At 40.8% G+C, this 19914-nt stretch overlaps 1 protein-coding gene across 3 annotated transcripts in view; it reads right to left on the bottom strand.

The window, feature by feature from the left end:
- LOC140305247 (calpain-1 catalytic subunit-like) overlaps positions 1-19914 on the bottom strand; it is a 53358-nt gene that overhangs the window by 23876 nt on the left and 9568 nt on the right. Inside the window, exons 6-21 of one of the 3 annotated variants that reach the window (XM_072384013.1) lie at positions 19131-19214; positions 18977-19062; positions 18816-18881; positions 18577-18737; positions 18324-18493; positions 18229-18240; positions 17386-17597; positions 17236-17272; positions 15959-16024; positions 15825-15882; positions 15682-15746; positions 14429-14497; positions 14272-14350; positions 11164-11280; positions 10831-10889; positions 10552-10716 (exon numbers count right to left, since the gene is read on the bottom strand). The exons of 1 other annotated variant lie outside the window; for it this stretch is intronic. In XM_072384013.1, coding sequence (XP_072240114.1) covers positions 10693-10716; positions 10831-10889; positions 11164-11280; positions 14272-14350; positions 14429-14497; positions 15682-15746; positions 15825-15882; positions 15959-16024; positions 17236-17272; positions 17386-17597; positions 18229-18240; positions 18324-18493; positions 18577-18737; positions 18816-18881; positions 18977-19062; positions 19131-19214 — 1365 coding nt within the window. In that variant the 3' untranslated portion in view covers positions 10552-10692. Of the gene's footprint in view, positions 1-152; positions 417-6684; positions 6899-10551; positions 10717-10830; positions 10890-11163; positions 11281-14271; positions 14351-14428; positions 14498-15681; positions 15747-15824; positions 15883-15958; positions 16025-17235; positions 17273-17385; positions 17598-18228; positions 18241-18323; positions 18494-18576; positions 18738-18815; positions 18882-18976; positions 19063-19130; positions 19215-19914 lie in introns of those variants that run through there. One more of the 3 variants, XM_072384011.1, reaches the window with a different exon arrangement.

Raw genomic sequence — 19914 nt, 5'->3', positions numbered from 1 at the left:
AGCGCCTGATGTAACCAATCCTAGAGCCGTGTGATCATTTTCCTTATTTGTTGCCGTCTATTGATCACTGATCAATTACTGATCAATTACTGATCAATTACTTTAAAGTTACTTTAAAGATCTGGACCTGAAACCTAAGTTCTGGTTCTCACCGCTGGTCTCTTCCACTCCACCCCTTTGGTTTTGGCCGTCAACGGTCCGAGTTCCTTGAAGCCCAGCGAGGCCTGTTCTGCAGGGAACATCGGGTCCTGGAACAGAGATCCGTTCTGCAGACTCTCCTCCTTCAGGGCCTGGAAGTTCTGGTTCAGGTACTGCACCGCCTGCTGGACCGAGCCCAGACCTCCAGCACGGTCCCGGTCCCTCTGGACCCGACCTGACACACCGCCAAACATCCTGACCCAATACCTGCTGAAGAGCTTTGAAAGTGACACATCGGGGGGGTCAGAACAATACATGTAAACAAACATAAACAGTTTATATGTAAACAAACATAAACAGTTTACATGTAAACAAACGGTAAATAAACAGTTTACATGTAAACAAACGGTAAATAAACAGTTTACATGTAAACAAACGGTAAATAAACAGTTTACATGTAAACAAACATAAACAGTTTATATGTAAACAAACATGAACAGTTTACATGTAAACAAACATAAACAGTTTACATGTAAACAAACATAAACAGTTTACATGTAATCAAACATGAACAGTTTACATGTAAACAGACATAAACAGTTTATATGTAAACAGACATGAACAAACAGTTTACATGTAAACAAACGGTAAATAAACAGTTTATATGTAAACAAACGGTAAATAAACAGTTTACATGTAAATAAACAAAAACAAACAGTTTACATGTAAACAAACGGTAAATAAACAGTTTATATGTAAACAAACGGTAAATAAACAGTTTATATGTAAACAAACGGTAAATAAACAGTTTATATGTAAACAAACGGTAAATAAACAGTTTACATGTAAACAAACGGTAAATAAACAGTTTACATGTAAACAAACGGTAAATAAACAGTTTACATGTAAACAAACGGTAAATAAACAGTTTACATGTAAACAAACGGTAAATAAACAGTTTACATATAAACAAACGGTAAATAAACAGTTTACATGTAAACAAACATAAACAGTTTATATGTAAACAAACATGAACAGTTTACATGTAAACAAACATAAACAGTTTACATGTAATCAAACATAAACAGTTTACATGTAAACAAACATAAACAAACAGTTTACATGTAAACAAACATGAACAAACAGTTTACATGTAAACAAACATGAACAGTTTACATGTAAACAAACATAAACAGTTTATATGTAAACAAACATGAACAAACAGTTTACATGTAAACAAACGGTAAATAAACAGTTTATATGTAAACAAACGGTAAATAAACAGTTTACATGTAAATAAACAAAAACAAACAGTTTACATGTAAACAAACGGTAAATAAACAGTTTATATGTAAACAAACGGTAAATAAACAGTTTACATGTAAACAAACGGTAAATAAACAGTTTATATGTAAACAAACGGTAAATAAACAGTTTATATGTAAACAAACGGTAAATAAACAGTTTACATGTAAACAAACGGTAAATAAACAGTTTACATGTAAACAAACGGTAAATAAACAGTTTACATGTAAACAAACGGTAAATAAACAGTTTACATGTAAACAAACATAAACAGTTTATATGTAAACAAACATGAACAGTTTACATGTAAACAAACGGTAAATAAACAGTTTACATGTAAACAAACGGTAAATAAACAGTTTACATGTAAACAAACGGTAAATAAACAGTTTACATGTAAACAAACATAAACAGTTTATATGTAAACAAACGGTAAATAAACAGTTTACATGTAAACAAACGGTAAATAAACAGTTTACATGTAAACAAACGGTAAATAAACAGTTTACATGTAAACAAACGGTAAATAAACAGTTTACATGTAAACAAACATAAACAGTTTATATGTAAACAAACATGAACAGTTTACATGTAAACAAACATAAACAGTTTACATGTAATCAAACATAAACAGTTTACATGTAAACAAACATAAACAAACAGTTTACATGTAAACAAACATGAACAAACAGTTTACATGTAAACAAACATGAACAGTTTACATGTAAACAAACATAAACAGTTTATATGTAAACAAACATGAACAAACAGTTTACATGTAAACAAACGGTAAATAAACAGTTTATATGTAAACAAACGGTAAATAAACAGTTTACATGTAAATAAACAAAAACAAACAGTTTACATGTAAACAAACGGTAAATAAACAGTTTATATGTAAACAAACGGTAAATAAACAGTTTACATGTAAACAAACGGTAAATAAACAGTTTATATGTAAACAAACGGTAAATAAACAGTTTACATGTAAACAAACATGAACAGTTTATATGTAAACAAACATGAACAAACAGTTTACATGTAAACAAACGGTAAATAAACAGTTTACATGTAAACAAACGGTAAATAAACAGTTTACATGTAAACAAACATAAACAGTTTATATGTAAACAAACGGTAAATAAACAGTTTACATGTAAACAAACGGTAAATAAACAGTTTACATGTAAACAAACGGTAAATAAACAGTTTACATGTAAACAAACGGTAAATAAACAGTTTACATGTAAACAAACATAAACAGTTTATATGTAAACAAACATGAACAGTTTACATGTAAACAAACATAAACAGTTTACATGTAATCAAACATAAACAGTTTACATGTAAACAAACATAAACAAACAGTTTACATGTAAACAAACATGAACAAACAGTTTACATGTAAACAAACATGAACAGTTTACATGTAAACAAACATAAACAGTTTATATGTAAACAAACATGAACAAACAGTTTACATGTAAACAAACGGTAAATAAACAGTTTATATGTAAACAAACGGTAAATAAACAGTTTACATGTAAATAAACAAAAACAAACAGTTTACATGTAAACAAACGGTAAATAAACAGTTTATATGTAAACAAACGGTAAATAAACAGTTTACATGTAAACAAACGGTAAATAAACAGTTTATATGTAAACAAACGGTAAATAAACAGTTTACATGTAAACAAACATGAACAGTTTATATGTAAACAAACATGAACAAACAGTTTACATGTAAACAAACGGTAAATAAACAGTTTACATGTAAACAAACGGTAAATAAACAGTTTATATGTAAACAAACGGTAAATAAACAGTTTACATGTAAACAAACGGTAAATAAACAGTTTACATGTAAACAAACGGTAAATAAACAGTTTACATGTAAACAAACGGTAAATAAACAGTTTACATGTAAACAAACGGTAAATAAACAGTTTACATGTAAACAAACGGTAAATAAACAGTTTACATGTAAACAAACGGTAAATAAACAGTTTACATGTAAACAAACATAAACAGTTTATATGTAAACAAACATGAACAGTTTACATGTAAACAAACGGTAAATAAACAGTTTACATGTAAACAAACGGTAAATAAACAGATTACATGTAAACAAACGGTAAATAAACAGATTACATGTAAACAAACGGTAAATAAACAGTTTACATGTAAACAAACGGTAAATAAACAGTTTACATGTAAACAAACGGTAAATAAACAGTTTACATGTAAACAAACGGTAAATAAACAGTTTACATGTAAACAAACGGTAAATAAACAGTTTACATGTAAACAAACGGTAAATAAACAGTTTACATATAAACAAACGGTAAATAAACAGTTTACATGTAAACAAACATAAACAGTTTATATGTAAACAAACATGAACAGTTTACATGTAAACAAACATAAACAGTTTACATGTAATCAAACATAAACAGTTTACATGTAAACAAACATAAACAAACAGTTTACATGTAAACAAACATAAACAAACAGTTTATATGTAAACAAACATGAACAAACAGTTTACATGTAAACAAACGGTAAATAAACAGTTTATATGTAAACAAACGGTAAATAAACAGTTTACATGTAAATAAACAAAAACAAACAGTTTACATGTAAACAAACGGTAAATAAACAGTTTATATGTAAACAAACGGTAAATAAACAGTTTACATGTAAACAAACGGTAAATAAACAGTTTATATGTAAACAAACGGTAAATAAACAGTTTACATGTAAACAAACGGTAAATAAACAGTTTACATGTAAACAAACGGTAAATAAACAGTTTACATGTAAACAAACGGTAAATAAACAGTTTACATGTAAACAAACGGTAAATAAACAGTTTACATGTAAACAAACGGTAAATAAACAGTTTACATGTAAACAAACATAAACAGTTTATATGTAAACAAACATGAACAGTTTACATGTAAACAAACATGAACAAACAGTTTACATGTAATCAAACATAAACAGTTTATATGTAAACAAACATGAACAAACAGTTTACATGTAAACAAACGGTAAATAAACAGTTTATATGTAAACAAACGGTAAATAAACAGTTTACATGTAAATAAACAAAAACAAACAGTTTACATGTAAACAAACGGTAAATAAACAGTTTATATGTAAACAAACGGTAAATAAACAGTTTACATGTAAACAAACGGTAAATAAACAGTTTATATGTAAACAAACGGTAAATAAACAGTTTACATGTAAACAAACGGTAAATAAACAGTTTACATGTAAACAAACGGTAAATAAACAGTTTATATGTAAACAAACGGTAAATAAACAGTTTACATGTAAATAAACAAAAACAAACAGTTTACATGTAAACAAACGGTAAATAAACAGTTTATATGTAAACAAACGGTAAATAAACAGTTTACATGTAAACAAACGGTAAATAAACAGTTTATATGTAAACAAACGGTAAATAAACAGTTTACATGTAAACAAACGGTAAATAAACAGTTTACATGTAAACAAACGGTAAATAAACAGTTTACATGTAAACAAACGGTAAATAAACAGTTTATATGTAAACAAACGGTAAATAAACAGTTTACATATAAACAAACGGTAAATAAACAGTTTACATGTAAACAAACATAAACAGTTTATATGTAAACAAACATGAACAGTTTACATGTAAACAAACATAAACAGTTTACATGTAATCAAACATAAACAGTTTACATGTAAACAAACATAAACAAACAGTTTACATGTAAACAAACATGAACAAACAGTTTACATGTAAACAAACATGAACAGTTTACATGTAAACAAACATAAACAGTTTACATGTAATCAAACATAAACAGTTTACATGTAAACAAACATAAACAAACAGTTTACATGTAAACAAACATGAACAAACAGTTTACATGTAAACAAACATGAACAGTTTACATGTAAACAAACATAAACAGTTTATATGTAAACAAACATGAACAAACAGTTTACATGTAAACAAACGGTAAATAAACAGTTTATATGTAAACAAACGGTAAATAAACAGTTTACATGTAAATAAACAAAAACAAACAGTTTACATGTAAACAAACGGTAAATAAACAGTTTATATGTAAACAAACGGTAAATAAACAGTTTACATGTAAACAAACGGTAAATAAACAGTTTATATGTAAACAAACGGTAAATAAACAGTTTACATGTAAACAAACGGTAAATAAACAGTTTACATGTAAACAAACATGAACAAACAGTTTACATGTAAACAAACATGAACAAACAGTTTATATGTAAACAAACATGAACAAACAGTTTACATGTAAACAAACGGTAAATAAACAGTTTACATGTAAATAAACAAAAACAAACAGTTTACATGTAAACAAACGGTAAATAAACAGTTTACATGTAAACAAACGGTAAATAAACAGTTTATATGTAAACAAACGGTAAATAAACAGTTTACATGTAAACAAACGGTAAATAAACAGTTTACATGTAAACAAACGGTAAATAAACAGTTTACATGTAAACAAAGTGCTCATGAAGCAAAAATGACGTCAGAAACACAAATATGTGACATTCCTAGGATCTGTTTATCTTCATCGTCAGTTTTTATCAGAACATGTTAAACAAACAGAACTTCCTTCTGGGAGATTCCTGAAGTTATTCAGCTGTAAATAAAAAGCTCAGATCAGGGATAAACTCCTGCTTTTACTGACTTTTAAAATGTTTTTCTCTGCGGAGCTGCTGACTCATCACTCTGCACGACTTCCTGAATCTTTATTGATACTCTCATGTCTTTATTGATCTGATCAGATAAACAGAGCAAAGCTCACCACCAACCAGGCTTCATTCAGATTCCAGTGAAAATAAGAAAACCCAGAGATGACAGCAACTGTCGCTTACCTGCCCTCAGACCACCTGAGAGAACAGATTGAATTAACTTTAAGTGAAACTTTTCTGTCACACACGTCTGATTTCCTTCCAGAAAAAGATAAACTAGTTCCAGACCTCCCTCCTGGTGCCTCACGCTCACCTTCCCTTACGAATGACCGCGCTGAGCTGCTCTGATTGGTTAATAAAAGCAGTGATGTAATGAGAGTGTCTGCAGAAACAAGAAAACGGTTAAATCAGCTGATCCGGAAACAAAGACCGGTTCGGACCGGTTCGGACCGGTTCAGTCCCACAGCTCCCGGTCCAAACAGCTTTCACACTCACCTGCGAGTCGGGGCTGCGCTTCTGGGCTCCAGGATGCAGTATGAGCTGGGTTTGGTGGTTCTGGATGCTGCTGAGGATGTTTTGCTGCAGCACCGAGCCCCGCCCTGTAGGCGGGGCGCAGCGACGTCACATCACATCCCGCCGGGGTGGGGTGCTGGTGCTGGTCGGACAGAGAGCCGGCAGGATGGTCTGATGATGCGGTCCAAACAGGAAGATGTTCCGACTGTGACTCACAGCCCGTTTCACAGATCAGGTTCAGTCTGATCCTGGACTCTGAGAAAACTGAGTTTCCGGTTCCAGAACTTCCGTTAGTTTAATCAACTCTGAGCAGTTTCACCTGGAGTCAAGCGCGTGCGCACAACTATAAAAAGCCAGCATCAATGGAGCCCGACAGGACGAGTCACCATGGCAACGGGGAAGAGGAGAGCCACGTTTTCACCAAGCTCGAGTCGAAAATCTTAACTTCAACAAGTTTTTAGAAAGAAGTTGAACAGGCTGCAGCTGCAACAGAGTCTGTTACTAACCCTTAAGTTACCTCTCTGTGAAACGGGTTAGAGCCGCCAGAGTTTCCCTCATTTCAGGGTAAATAAACTCAGTTTCCCTCATTTCAGGGTAAATAAACTCAGTTTCCCTCATTTCAGGGTAAATAAACTCAGTTTCCCTCATTTCAGGGTAAATAAACTCAGAGTTTCCCTCATTTCAGGGTTAATAAACTCAGTTTCCCTCATTTCAGGGTAAATAAACTCAGAGTTTCCCTCATTTCAGGGATAATAAACTCAGTTTCCCTCATTTCAGGGTAAATAAACTCAGAGTTTACCTCATTTCAGGGTAAATAAACTCAGTTTCCCTCATTTCAGGGTAAATAAAATCAGAGTTTCCCTCATTTCAGGGTAAATAAAATCAGAGTTTCCCTCATTTCAGGGTAAATACATTCAGTTTCCCTCATTTCAGGGTAAATAAACTCAGTTTCCCTCATTTCAGGGATAATAAACTCAGTTTCCCTCATTTCAGGGTAAATGAACTCAGAGTTTCCCTCATTTCAGGTTAAATAAACTCAGAGTTTACCTCATTTCAGGGTAAATAAACTCAGAGTTTCCCTCATTTCAGGGTAAATAAACTCAGTTTCCCTCATTTCAGGGTAAATAAACTCAGAGTTTCCCTCATTTCAGGGTAAATAAATTCAGTTTCCCTCATTTCAGGGTAAATAAACTCAGTTTCCCTCATTTCAGGGTAAATAAATTCAGTTTCCCTCATTTCAGGGTAAATAAACTCAGAGTTTCCCTCATTTCAGGGTAAATAAACTCAGTTTCCCTCATTTCAGGGTAAATAAACTCAGAGTTTCCCTCATTTCAGGGTAAATAAATTCAGTTTCCCTCATTTCAGGGTAAATAAATTCAGTTTCCCTCATTTCAGGGTAAATAAACTCAGTTTCCCTCATTTCAGGGTAAATAAATTCAGTTTCCCTCATTTCAGGGTAAATAAACTCAGAGTTTCCCTCATTTCAGGGTAAATAAACTCAGTTTCCCTCATTTCAGGGTAAATAAATTCAGTTTCCCTCATTTCAGGGTAAATAAAATCAGAGTTTCCCTCATTTCAGGGTAAATAAACTCAGTTTCCCTCATTTCAGGGTAAATAAACTCAGTTTCCCTCATTTCAGGGTAAATAAACTCAGTTTCCCTCATTTCAGGGTAAATAAACTCAGTTTCCCTCATTTCAGGGTAAATAAACTCAGTTTCCCTCATTTCAGGGTAAATAAACTCAGTTTCCCTCTTTTCAGGGTAAATAAACTCAGAGTTTTCACTAAACCTGCCTTGTGAAACGGACCCTGTTTGTTCCGTTTAAATCAACAGATTTTAAAAGAAGCATCAAAAACAAACTCAGAATAAACACAAAAATAAAAATGAGGAAAAGACTAAATAAATAGATGAAATGTACTTTTATTTGGTGGTTTTTCATTGGTCCAGAGCAACAAATGAGGTTTCTAATCAGAGATGTTGAAATTGTTTCATAGATAATTTACCTGATAGGACATTTAAGGCGTATTGTGATGTAATCAGATCCAGGATGCTCAAGCAAACACTTCCTGTTTGTAGCTGATGTTCTGAGCTTATCTTTGACACATACCAGACAGAGTTGTTGCTCATGTCAACAGACATAAATCAACATTACAGCTATTTCATTCTGGATTATTTCACAAATTTAAAGTTATGCACAAAAAAAGCTGATGTCTGAAAATAAGTGTATCGACTTGCTTCTGAGTTTTCATTTGAGGACATACAGCAGGAACCTGTCAGTGCTAGTTGAGGATGTTGTTTATTGTACAGATTGTGAAACACATTTGTGCTACGCAGGCCTAAAACTTTCCTTTGGCTTCCAGTGTTTGAGCTAAGCTATGTTAACTATTTCCCTCCGCTTCCATCATTTATGCTAAGCTAAGATAAGATATAAAGTTGGGCGAACAGGTTCTCTCTTATTTCAGTCTTTATGCTAACCAACGCTAACAGTTTCCCTCTTATTTCAGTCTTTATGCTAACCTACGCTAACAGTTTCCCTCTTATTTCAGTCTTTATGCTAACCTACGCTAACAGTTTCCCTCTTATTTCAGTCTTTATGCTAACCTACGCTAACATTTTCCCTCTTATTTCAGTCTATATGCTAACCTACTCTAACATTTTCCCTCTTATTTCAGTCTATATGCTAACCTACTCTAACATTTTCCCTCTTATTTCAGTCTTTATGCTAACCTACGCTAACAGTTTCCCTCTTATTTCAGTCTATATGCTAACCTACTCTAACATTTTCCCTCTTATTTCAGTCTTTATGCTAACCAACGCTAACAGTTTCTCTCTTATTTCAGTCTTTATGCTAACCAACGCTAACAGTTTCTCTCTTATTTCAGTCTTTATGCTAACCAACGCTAACAGGTTCTCTCTTATTTCAGTCTTTATGCTAACCAACGCTAACAGGTTCTCTTATTTCAGTCTTTATGCTAACCTACGCTAACAGTTTCCCTCTTATTTCAGTCTTTATGCTAACCAACGCTAACAGTTTCCCTCTTATTTCAGTCTTTATGCTAACCTACGCTAACAGTTTCCCTCTTATTTCAGTCTTTATGCTAACCAACGCTAACATTTTCCCTCTTATTTCAGTCTTTATGCTAACCAACGCTAACATTTTCTCTCTTATTTCAGTCTTTATGCTAACCAACGCTAACAGTTTCTCTCTTATTTCAGTCTTTATGCTAACCAACGCTAACATTTTCCCTCTTATTTCAGTCTTTATGCTAACCAACGCTAACAGTTTCTCTCTTATTTCAGTCTTTATGCTAACCAACGCTAACAGTTTCTCTCTTATTTCAGTCTTTATGCTAACCAACGCTAACAGTTTCTCTCTTATTTCAGTCTTTATGCTAACCAACGCTAACAGTTTCTCTCTTATTTCAGTCTTTATGCTAACCAACGCTAACAGTTTCTCTCTTATTTCAGTCTTTATGCTAACCAACGCTAACAATTTCTCTCTTATTTCAGTCTTTATGCTAACCAACGCTAACAGTTTCTCTCTTATTTCAGTCTTTATGCTAACCAACGCTAACATTTTCCCTCTTATTTCAGTCTTTATGCTAACCAACGCTAACAGTTTCTCTCTTATTTCAGTCTTTATGCTAACCAACGCTAACAGTTTCTCTCTTATTTCAGTCTTTATGCTAACCAACGCTAACAGTTTCTCTCTTATTTCAGTCTTTATGCTAACCAACGCGAACAGTTTCTCTCTTATTTCAGTCTTTATGCTAACCTACGCTGAAAACCATTTGGTCTTTTCAATATATAATAATATATATTTCAATATTATAATTCACACACAAGGATCAGAGGTTTTTTGAGTATATTTAATGACTTTAGATGACAGTCAGTTGGGTAATTTGGAGGATAAAACACGAGTATTGTCAGGAAGAGAAGCACTGGCTGTAAATGATAAGATGGCGTGCTGCAGAATGGCTGACGTTGCGGGTCAGATCATGGCGAAGTTTAACCACTGCAGGAACACAAACATATTGAGCGTCAGTCTCTGACATCACACTCTGATGACATCACACTCTGATGACATCACACTCTGCTGACAAACTGCTGTGAGTGTTTTTGTTCTCACCTGAGTGAAGTCGAGCTCGATTGATCCGCCCTCGTGAGGGTCCAGTTTCTTAAAGATCCCTGAGGAGGAAAACAGATCATTGGCCTGATAACACTGCAGATGTTGTGATTTTAGCCGAGAATCTTCATCTCAACCAGATCATTAAATAATTTGCTACTCCAGCTCACATCATTTTAATGTTCCAAATAAGCATATTTTCATTCAATATTAACATTTCCCAGCTGTGGAATTGTTGTCAAACTGATCATTTTTTGTGCAAACAGGGCCGTATGATGACAGTAAATTCAGTTAGCCCCATTTTCTGCTCAGTAGCTCCAGAAGGTGCCGACTCACTGAACATCATCTCCAGCCTCATCAGGCAGCCCACGAAGTTGTCGAAGTCGATGGTCATGTCGGGGTCGGAGTATCGCGCCACCAGCTGCTGGTAGATGGTGTTGTTGAGGGTAAAACCTGCATGAAGATGGCAACAGGAGTTACTGAGGGCAGCTAATGGGCTTCTTCACACAAAGCATAAAAGGTCCCGAGGATGTCTGCTAACGGTCCCACAGAAACGACCAAACTTTACTCTGCAGGTAAATGAGTGATACCCTTAACCTGATAAGGGTTCAAACATGTGCCTCTTTTCACCTGCTGCTGTGGAAACTAGTGAAACTGGAGTAGCTTTTATGACCCATCCAGTCCCTGAATAACCAAAGTCCAGCAGGGCTGCCCCCCCCATCCGGTCCTGTTCGGGTTTTCAGGGACAGGAGGTGCAGTCGGGCCGAGGAGGGCGTCTGGTTCTGAACCTCCGGGTTCTGTTGGCTTCTTCTGGTCGCCTCCTTTTGGAGGTTTTTCAGGCATGTCCAATTGGGAGGAGGCCCGGGGCAGACCCAGAACTCACTGCAGGGAGTAAGTATCTGGGAACGCCTCGGGTTCTCCCAGGAGGAGCTGGACAGGGGGGCTGGGGGGAGAGTTGGACCCTCCCTCCTGGACCTGTTGCCTCTGTGACCCGACCTCAGATAAGAGGAAGATGATGGACGGATGGATGTGAATAAATACACAGCCATGCATTACATATCTTCAGAATGACTGTGTGGTTTGGGCAAAAGTACAGGGCAGGGTGTCCGTAACACGCCAAATGACTCTTCATAACAGCAGGTTTCCGTACCGCATCTATTTAGCCGTGGTGCAAACAGTGTTTTCATAAGAAAATGATTCATTAGTGGAGCGTCTGCATCCAACTGCTAGAGATGGCAGTGGAATCCAGGCTCTACAATCTAATAATAACTGGGATTTATAAAAGAAAACCACACATATCTTTATAAATATGTAAAAAGAGCACGTGAATGCATTGTTCTGCTTCACAATGTGTGAATGTTGCACTAAACAGAACTAAAGCATCCCGACACCCTTAAGTTATGAAATGGCTCCACATGGATCACATGAACTGGAAAGATGTAACTCATGCTAAGCTAAGCTACACTAACCACATGGCTGTTTTTAAAATGAAACTATCATATTGCCTTAGCTGGGACCAATAACTGTAGGTAATATGTTAGCTCCTTTGTTAACAGAGCTAACAACGCAAAGAGAGCTACCAAAGACTTTGACGTACCATCACTTCACTGACAGTAAAGTCCAGACAGCAGCAGAGAGGGAAGCGAAAAACAGCATTTTAGTACTGAGACAGACACGAAACACTGCAGAAGAAGAAGAAGAAGAAGAAGAAGGAGAGGGTTAATGAGCAGGGCTGATGTTCAGGCACACAGCATTTTCATATTGGCACAGTAAAGTTTGTCCATCGTTCAGAGGCAGGGACAAAGGAGAGCAGCTCCTGTTAGTTACTTCCTCTTGTTTCTTTGTAAAAACTGAAGTCTTCAGCAGTGAGTCACAGGAAAAGGACCGTGACTCACCCTGAACACACGGTCGGCTGCTTCCACTGACAACACTCAGATCAAAACAGGAAGAATTCTCCAAAAAAGACGTGTTCATTTTGGAGTGTTTGTTCCTGGTTACTACAAACATGTTGAATAACCAGGGGCCTCAGACTGAGTGATGTGCGATAATCTGAGACACTGAACAGCTAACACTGAACAGTTAACACTGAACAGCTAACGCTGAACAGTTAACACTGAACAGTTAGCACTGAACAGTTAGCACTGAACAGTTAGCACTGAACAGTTAGCACTGAACAGCTAACACTGAACAGCTAACGCTGAACAGTTAGCACTGAACAGCTAACGCTGAACAGTTAACACTGAACAGTTAGCACTGAACAGTTAGCACTGAACAGTTAGCACTGAACAGTTAGCACTGAACAGCTAACACTGAACAGTTAGCACTGAACAGTTAACACTGAACAGTTAGCACTGAACAGTTAACACTGAACAGTTAACACTGAACAGTTAACGCTGAACAGCTAACACTGAACAGTTAGCACTGAACAGCTAACGCTGAACAGTTAGCACTGAACAGTTAACACTGAACAGTTAACGCTGAACAGCTAACGCTGAACAGTTAGCACTGAACAGCTAACGCTGAACAGCTAACGCTGAACAGCTAACACTGAACAGTTAGCACTCCCATGTGTCTGCAGTTACAGAGTGGATATAAAAGCATGCAGAGTGCTGCAGTGATACCATTAAAAACAATGGCTGCTTTGGTGGAAGTCTTTATAAATGGTGATATTGGAGGAGAGCGTGTGTTCAGAGACTGAGAGGATTAGCTGGCTCATCAGCCGTTTTTAGGGTAATCCTCCTGGAACTGTGCAGAGCTGCGGCCGGCGCTGGAGTGTTTTTTAAAATTTTCATTCAATCAATGTACAGCCTCATCATCAACCTACCTCTGAAGCATGTTTAAGTCATTTCAGGACCTTTTGGTCGTTTCATCTCCAAAACGCAGTGTTCACAGCCTGTGGGAAGGTAGAGTATCCCCAGCTTTGTGTGCAGAGCAGCAGAGTTTAGATAGAGAAACATCAAATATGTTTCATCATTCTGCCCGGAGATGAAGTTGAAATAGACTCAGGTAACATCATGCTAACAGACAGGTTTGTTGAGTAAGAACATCAGAAAATGTGAATGAGGCTAAATCATGTGGTTTGTGTCCAGCAGCGGTTCGTCTCCATACTGTCGCTTCCCCTTCAAACCATGTAAGTCAGGTCATGTGACAGAGAGCAGTGGCATCGTTTGTTCTGTGGTCACATGACGCAGCGCTGCTTCCTCAGAATGTACGGAACAGAGAAACTTCAGCCAAAGCAGAGCTGATCACAGCCTGAGGCACCAAAGCACATTAAGAAAGAGCGATTTAAGGAAACGCCCTCGGAGCAGCAAACAGGAAACACATTACAGAGCTCCAAAGAGCCAGATTCCATCCAGCAACACACGTAACGAGGACTTCCTCAGATGGTTAAATCAAGCACACCCTCAGAGTCTGTCCAGCAGAAGAAGAAGAAACCAAACTGACCTGCGTCCTTGAAGGCGACCCTCATCTCTGGTGTGCTCATCGTCCCCGAGTCATCAGAGTCGTTCTTCTTATAGATCGACTGAACACAAAAACACACCTGTAGAACTCCATGGACCAATCCAGCAGGTTAGCTCACAGATCAAAGGTCACATCTCACCAGGTATCTCTGCACCTTCTTCCACAGCGTGGCGAACTCCCCGAGGCCCAGCTTCCCGTTGCCGCTGTCCTGCTGCACGTTAAAGATCACTGACAGGTGAATGTCTGGTGAGGCTGCTGCTGAGCACACAGCAGCACCACTTTAACACGATTCCATCCTCATGGTTATTTTAAAGGTGACATATTCTGTAAAACTCCTTCTTCCTGCTCCTGGGAGCATATATCAGGGCGTCTGAGGTCACCAGCAGGTGTAAAACTCCCCAGAAACACAACCCTGGTATTTATTTAGTTCCCCTTTGTTTGAGCCGTTCTGATTTTCATTTCTAAAGTACGTCACTCCTTAAGTTGGCTCCGCCTCCTCTGCTAAGCCCCGCCCACTCACAGCCCCCCTGCTGGACGGATGAAGCCAGCTTCTGGTGGAAATGTTCTGCTGTCAGCTGCACTGAGGAGCATGCATCTTCCATCCAGCAGCAGCCTCAGAGGATATAAGAGCCCAGTGGATAAACTATATCTGAGGCTAATGTTCCAGCAGAGTTAGCTAAAGACTGTGAATGTGCAGCAGACACTTTTCATCCCACTGTTTTAACAACTTGGTCCAGTTCAACGCTGGACTGAAGGAACTGAGCCACAAAGAGGATCAGTTCCAGCTCTCAGAGCCTGAACTTCAGAGCAGGGAAATGGAAGCATCTGAGAGATAACTCCTCATGGTTTATTTACTGATTTATTTCTTCCTTTAGCAGCAGCTAACGCTAGCAGCTAACGCTAACAGCTTACCTAATGCAGAAATAACTCCTCATGGTTTATTTACTGATTTATTTCTTCTGTATCTACATATAGAGCTGGAGTGTTTCTGGTCTGACTGCAGGAACAGCTTCATTACGTCTGTGTTACTGCATTAAATTACTGAACATTAACGTACATAAACCTCAGCCAACATACAGAAACTATCCCCAGCGCCCTGCTGAACCTCTGTTAGCTCCTTGAATCCAGTTCAAACTGATGTAGTTCCACAGTTTTGTCGGAGAGAAACTTTCTGCTCTGCTTGATCAGCGGAACAGCGACCTCTCAGCTACGTTAACTGTCTTTGACCAAAGCCTGTCTCTCATATCTGAAGAAAATTGTGTCAGCTTGTTAAAAAGGACAGAAGAAGTCACCTTGGGTTAGGGTCAGGGCAGATAGGACACACCTGAGCAGGTATAATCTATGTGTGGCGGTTTCTCAGAGTTCAGGCAGGGTTCTCGTGTGAAAGGATACGTCCATCAGGTTGACCATGACCCTGCAGGTGTCCGTGCTGAATCCGTCCGTTTTAATGTCAGTTCCTGTGAAAAGAGAGACGACAGGAGGTCAAACCTGCAGCTGCTGCAGTTCCTGCTCAACCTGTCGGCGCCGCAGCTCACGTTTGGCAACAATCTTGTTCATGATGGTCTTCAGCTCCACGGCAGAGATCTCCATGTCCTGAAACACAGGGCACAGGCTCAGTGGGGGCCACAGGTGAATCCTGGCAGGTGTGGCTGCATGAACGCAAACTTACGTCTCCAGCGAGTTTACAGAACAGGTTCCTGAATCCGGAGTCCACCTCCTCATCCGACACCATCTCCTGGACACAAACAGCACGACGGCAGTGAGAACGAGCGGCGAGATCGGTACGAATGTGTGGCGATTCCCCGGCTGACGGAAAGCATTAACCGTGAATGCCAGGGAAGCAGGACACGTTCTTCTTCTTTAAAAAAGTCACTGGTTGGTGATTCATTTGGTCAACGTCAGACAGAACGAGGGTTAAGACATGAAGACACGGCGGCTCTGAAATAGAGATGCACGGCGGCATTTTGGACGCCCCATAAACACGAATACAAGCCGTCACAACAGCACTTCCTGCAGCGTCCCAGAACGACCAGCAGGTACGAGCTGAGGTGGAGGGGTGGGGGGGCTGGCTTTGTGCTTCAGACCTCTTCTGGGGTCACACGCTGGGGCTGGAGTGCTGGAGGAGGCGGAGCGGCGGCCGCACGCTTTAAATGTAGCTGGTTTGAGTGGCGCCGGGTTAGGGTTAGGCCTGCTGGGTCGCATCCGGCGGGTTGTGAGCTTCTTCCACAGGACCCGACAGCCACTGCTGCGTTGGCTGCGAGGCTAAAAGTACGGCTCGGCCCGGACATCAATGAACGCAAGCTGAGGGCGGACGTTAGCGCTGGACCTGCTGGACCTGCTGGACCTGCTGGACCTGCTGGACCTGCTGGACCTGCTGGACCTGCTGGAACGATGCTGCTCAGCCCAGAAGTCCGTCAGAACACCGGTGAAATCAACACACCGGACAGCTTGGACCTTCTCAAAGCTTTGAAGAACCCAACAGTGCCCTGGCAGCACAGGACTGAGCAGAGCTTGCTGCCTGTGGAGGACTCCACCGAAGAGAAGTTTTACCTGACCGCACCACACCAGCCGCCTGGCCCCAGGGGTCTTTGCCACCGCAGTAACCTCAGATCTCAGCTTCGGCCTGAGAACGTTGATTTTCCTCAAGAGAAACCTGAAAGTTTCCAGCTACACAAGCCAGTCTTAGTTTTTAAAACTCCAGCTTTTCTTTGTTACTCAAGTCAAGAACTATTCAGCTTTCTGTAAAGAAAGGAAGATTTTAGATTCCTTTGTTGAATCACATAAAACACCAGTTTACTTTCCTGGATGAGTGTGTTGTCACATCCCTTCATTCCAAGCTTTTATCATTTTGTCATTCCTTAAAAGTAAGAACGATAACCCGCCAGAGGACCTGGTGTGCAGTAACTGTTCATGAGAGGTTTCTGAGTGAAGGAAGCCTTTACTCACCTCATCGAGCTCTGCGCTGACCGGGTCGTCACAGGGCCTGATGGTACAAAGAGTCACAAATATCAGTGTTTTCCCCTCCCACAGGACAGAGGCCTCCCTGAACCAGAACCAGCTCAGGACCGATCACGGAGCAGAACCAGCAGCTCTTACATGGTCTCCGTCTGCTTCTCGGAGAACACTCGGATGCAGAAGTCTCCGTTCAGGTGCGGCTCGAAGGTGGACGGGACGACCAGGTACTCGCCGGGCGGCAGCTTGAAGCGGGAGCTGACCTCACGCAAGTTGATGAAGGTCTCCGACTTCGCCGTTTGAGCGTGGGTCAGAAAGAAGTTCTTGTCCAGGTGCACCTCCCTCTGCCCCTGAAACTGCAGGGAAACAGCACATCAGGACTGGACTTATCCAGTCAGGTGACCAGAACCTTCTGCTTCTGAACTCCTGACCTGAGCGCTTCAGGGAGAAACTGTCTGGTTATATAGTTACTCTGGATGGTGTTTCCTTGGCTTCTGGTCCTACAGGGAGGAACCTTGGAGTTATTTCTGACCAGGATCTGTCCTCTGACTCTCATATAAAACAGGTTTCTGCCTTCTTTCACCTTCATAATAAATCAGGACCATCCTGTCTCAGAGCAGAGAAACTGCTCCATGCATCTGTTCCTTCAGGACTGAACTGCTGTAATTCCTTATTATTGGGCCGTCCCACAGACTGGATCAAACAGAAGCTTCGGTGCAACCTGCTGGTTTCCTGAACTCGGCTACTTTTTTTTAATTGTCACTGTATGAACTGGACTCGAATTTGGAATTCAACGAATTGGATTTGATTACGACTGTATTGCAGGGAATCGGGCTGTACCTCTGAAGTGATTTGAGTGATTTTTCAGTAAATATGAAACGATCACTTCATGGGAAACACAAATACAGACTTTAGGGTTCATGGCATCACTGCTCAGCCCCTCCTTTCTGTCAGACGAACATGCGGTTCTGAAGCTTCTGGACTCACCTGCTGAGGCACCTGAAACCAAACAGAGGATAAGCAGATCATGAGTTCAACGTGGATTCCTTAGAGAATCTGAACCTCTTCGGAACCTCTCAGACCTCGTAGATGGCGAAGCCGACGGTGTGCATGTCCTCCCCCTGTTTGCGCAGCTTCCTGCGGTTCTTCTGGATCAGACCAACCACAAAGCTGCAGCCCACCTCGCCATCATCGGGGTCGTCATCCTCCTCATCCAGCTTGATGACGAACTGAGGGTTGGTCCAGAATGTGTCTGCAAAGAGAAAGCTGACGTGAGGAAACCTGGTGCCACTCCCCCCGAGCGGCCGGCCTCGGCCAGGTGGGCTCAGTACTAACAGGGATGGTTCCGGCAGCCCCCGGCTGTGGAGCCCCTCCGCCACGTGCCGTCGAACTTGCTGACGCTCCAGTGTTTGACCGAGTCGTCTCCGATGGTGTCGGGGGTCAGAGTGCACACCTCGATCCGTGAGTAGTGCCGGAGGAAGTCGCTGAAGGACATCCTGCAGAGACAGGACAGACACAAGCTCTCACGCTGCTTCCAGCCGCCACGTTTGTGTTACTGCTGCTGATGTAAGTACCAGAACTCGCCGTCCTCGGCGTTGCCATGAGGACAGTCTCCCTGCACCTGGCTCCACTCAGACGACCTGCAACCAGACCATCAGAAAACGCCGTCAAAATGACGCAGCTGTGAAAGTACGGAGGGTCCTTTCGTTAGTGCGTTAGCGTGGCGAGCGATTACCCGTCGCTCCACGCTCCGGTCCACTCCACCTGGCCCCAGGGGTTCCTCATCCTCACCAGCTTCTCCCGGCGGCCGCGGTAGCTCACCTGCAAGCAGAACACAGTTTCATCCTGTCATCTTTTCACCTCGTGTCATTTCCAGGAGCCGATTTTACCTCCACGGCGCCGGTCAGCGAGTAGGCGTGGCCTTTCACTAGCTTCTGCCGAGTCACGGCCTCAGAGTCTGCAGCGCTGGTGATCTGCAGGAGCACGAAAACAACTCCTCATCCCAAGCCAAACAAACTTCAACCTTCCTGAAACCAGTAATTCATGGTGAAATGATGATGTCAGCGGGAAGGACGACCACGGCGGACCACGGCGGACCACGGTGGACAACGGCGGACCACAGTGGACCACGTTGGACCACGGCGGACCACAGTGGACCACGTTGGACCACGGCGGACCACGTTGGACCACAACGGACCACGGTGGACCACGGCGGACCACGGCGGACCACGGTGGACCACAACGGACCACGGCGGACCACGGTGGACCACGTTGGACCACGGCGGACCACGGCGGACCACGGTGGACCACAACGGACCACGTTGGACCACGGCGGACCACGTTGGACCACGTTGGACCACGGTGGACCACAACGGACCACGGCGGACCACGGTGGACCACGTTGGACCACGGCGGACCACGGCGGACCACGGTGGACCACAACGGACCACGGTGGACCACGGCGGACCACGGTGGACCACGTTGGACCACGGCGGACCACGTTGGACCACGTTGGACCACGGCGGACCACGGTGGACCACGGTGGACCACGTTGGACCACGTTGGACCACGGCGGACCACGTTGGACCACGTTGGACCACGGTGGACCACGTTGGACCACGTTGGACCACGGCGGACCACGGTGGACCACGTTGGACCACGGCGGACCACGTT

Source organism: Leuresthes tenuis, unplaced genomic scaffold (genome assembly GCF_036924035.1).
Source record: "Leuresthes tenuis unplaced genomic scaffold, fLeuTen1.0.hap1 SCAF_4, whole genome shotgun sequence".
Lineage (NCBI taxonomy): Eukaryota > Metazoa > Chordata > Actinopteri > Atheriniformes > Atherinopsidae > Leuresthes > Leuresthes tenuis.
This window is presented reverse-complemented; position numbering and strand designations above follow the sequence as displayed.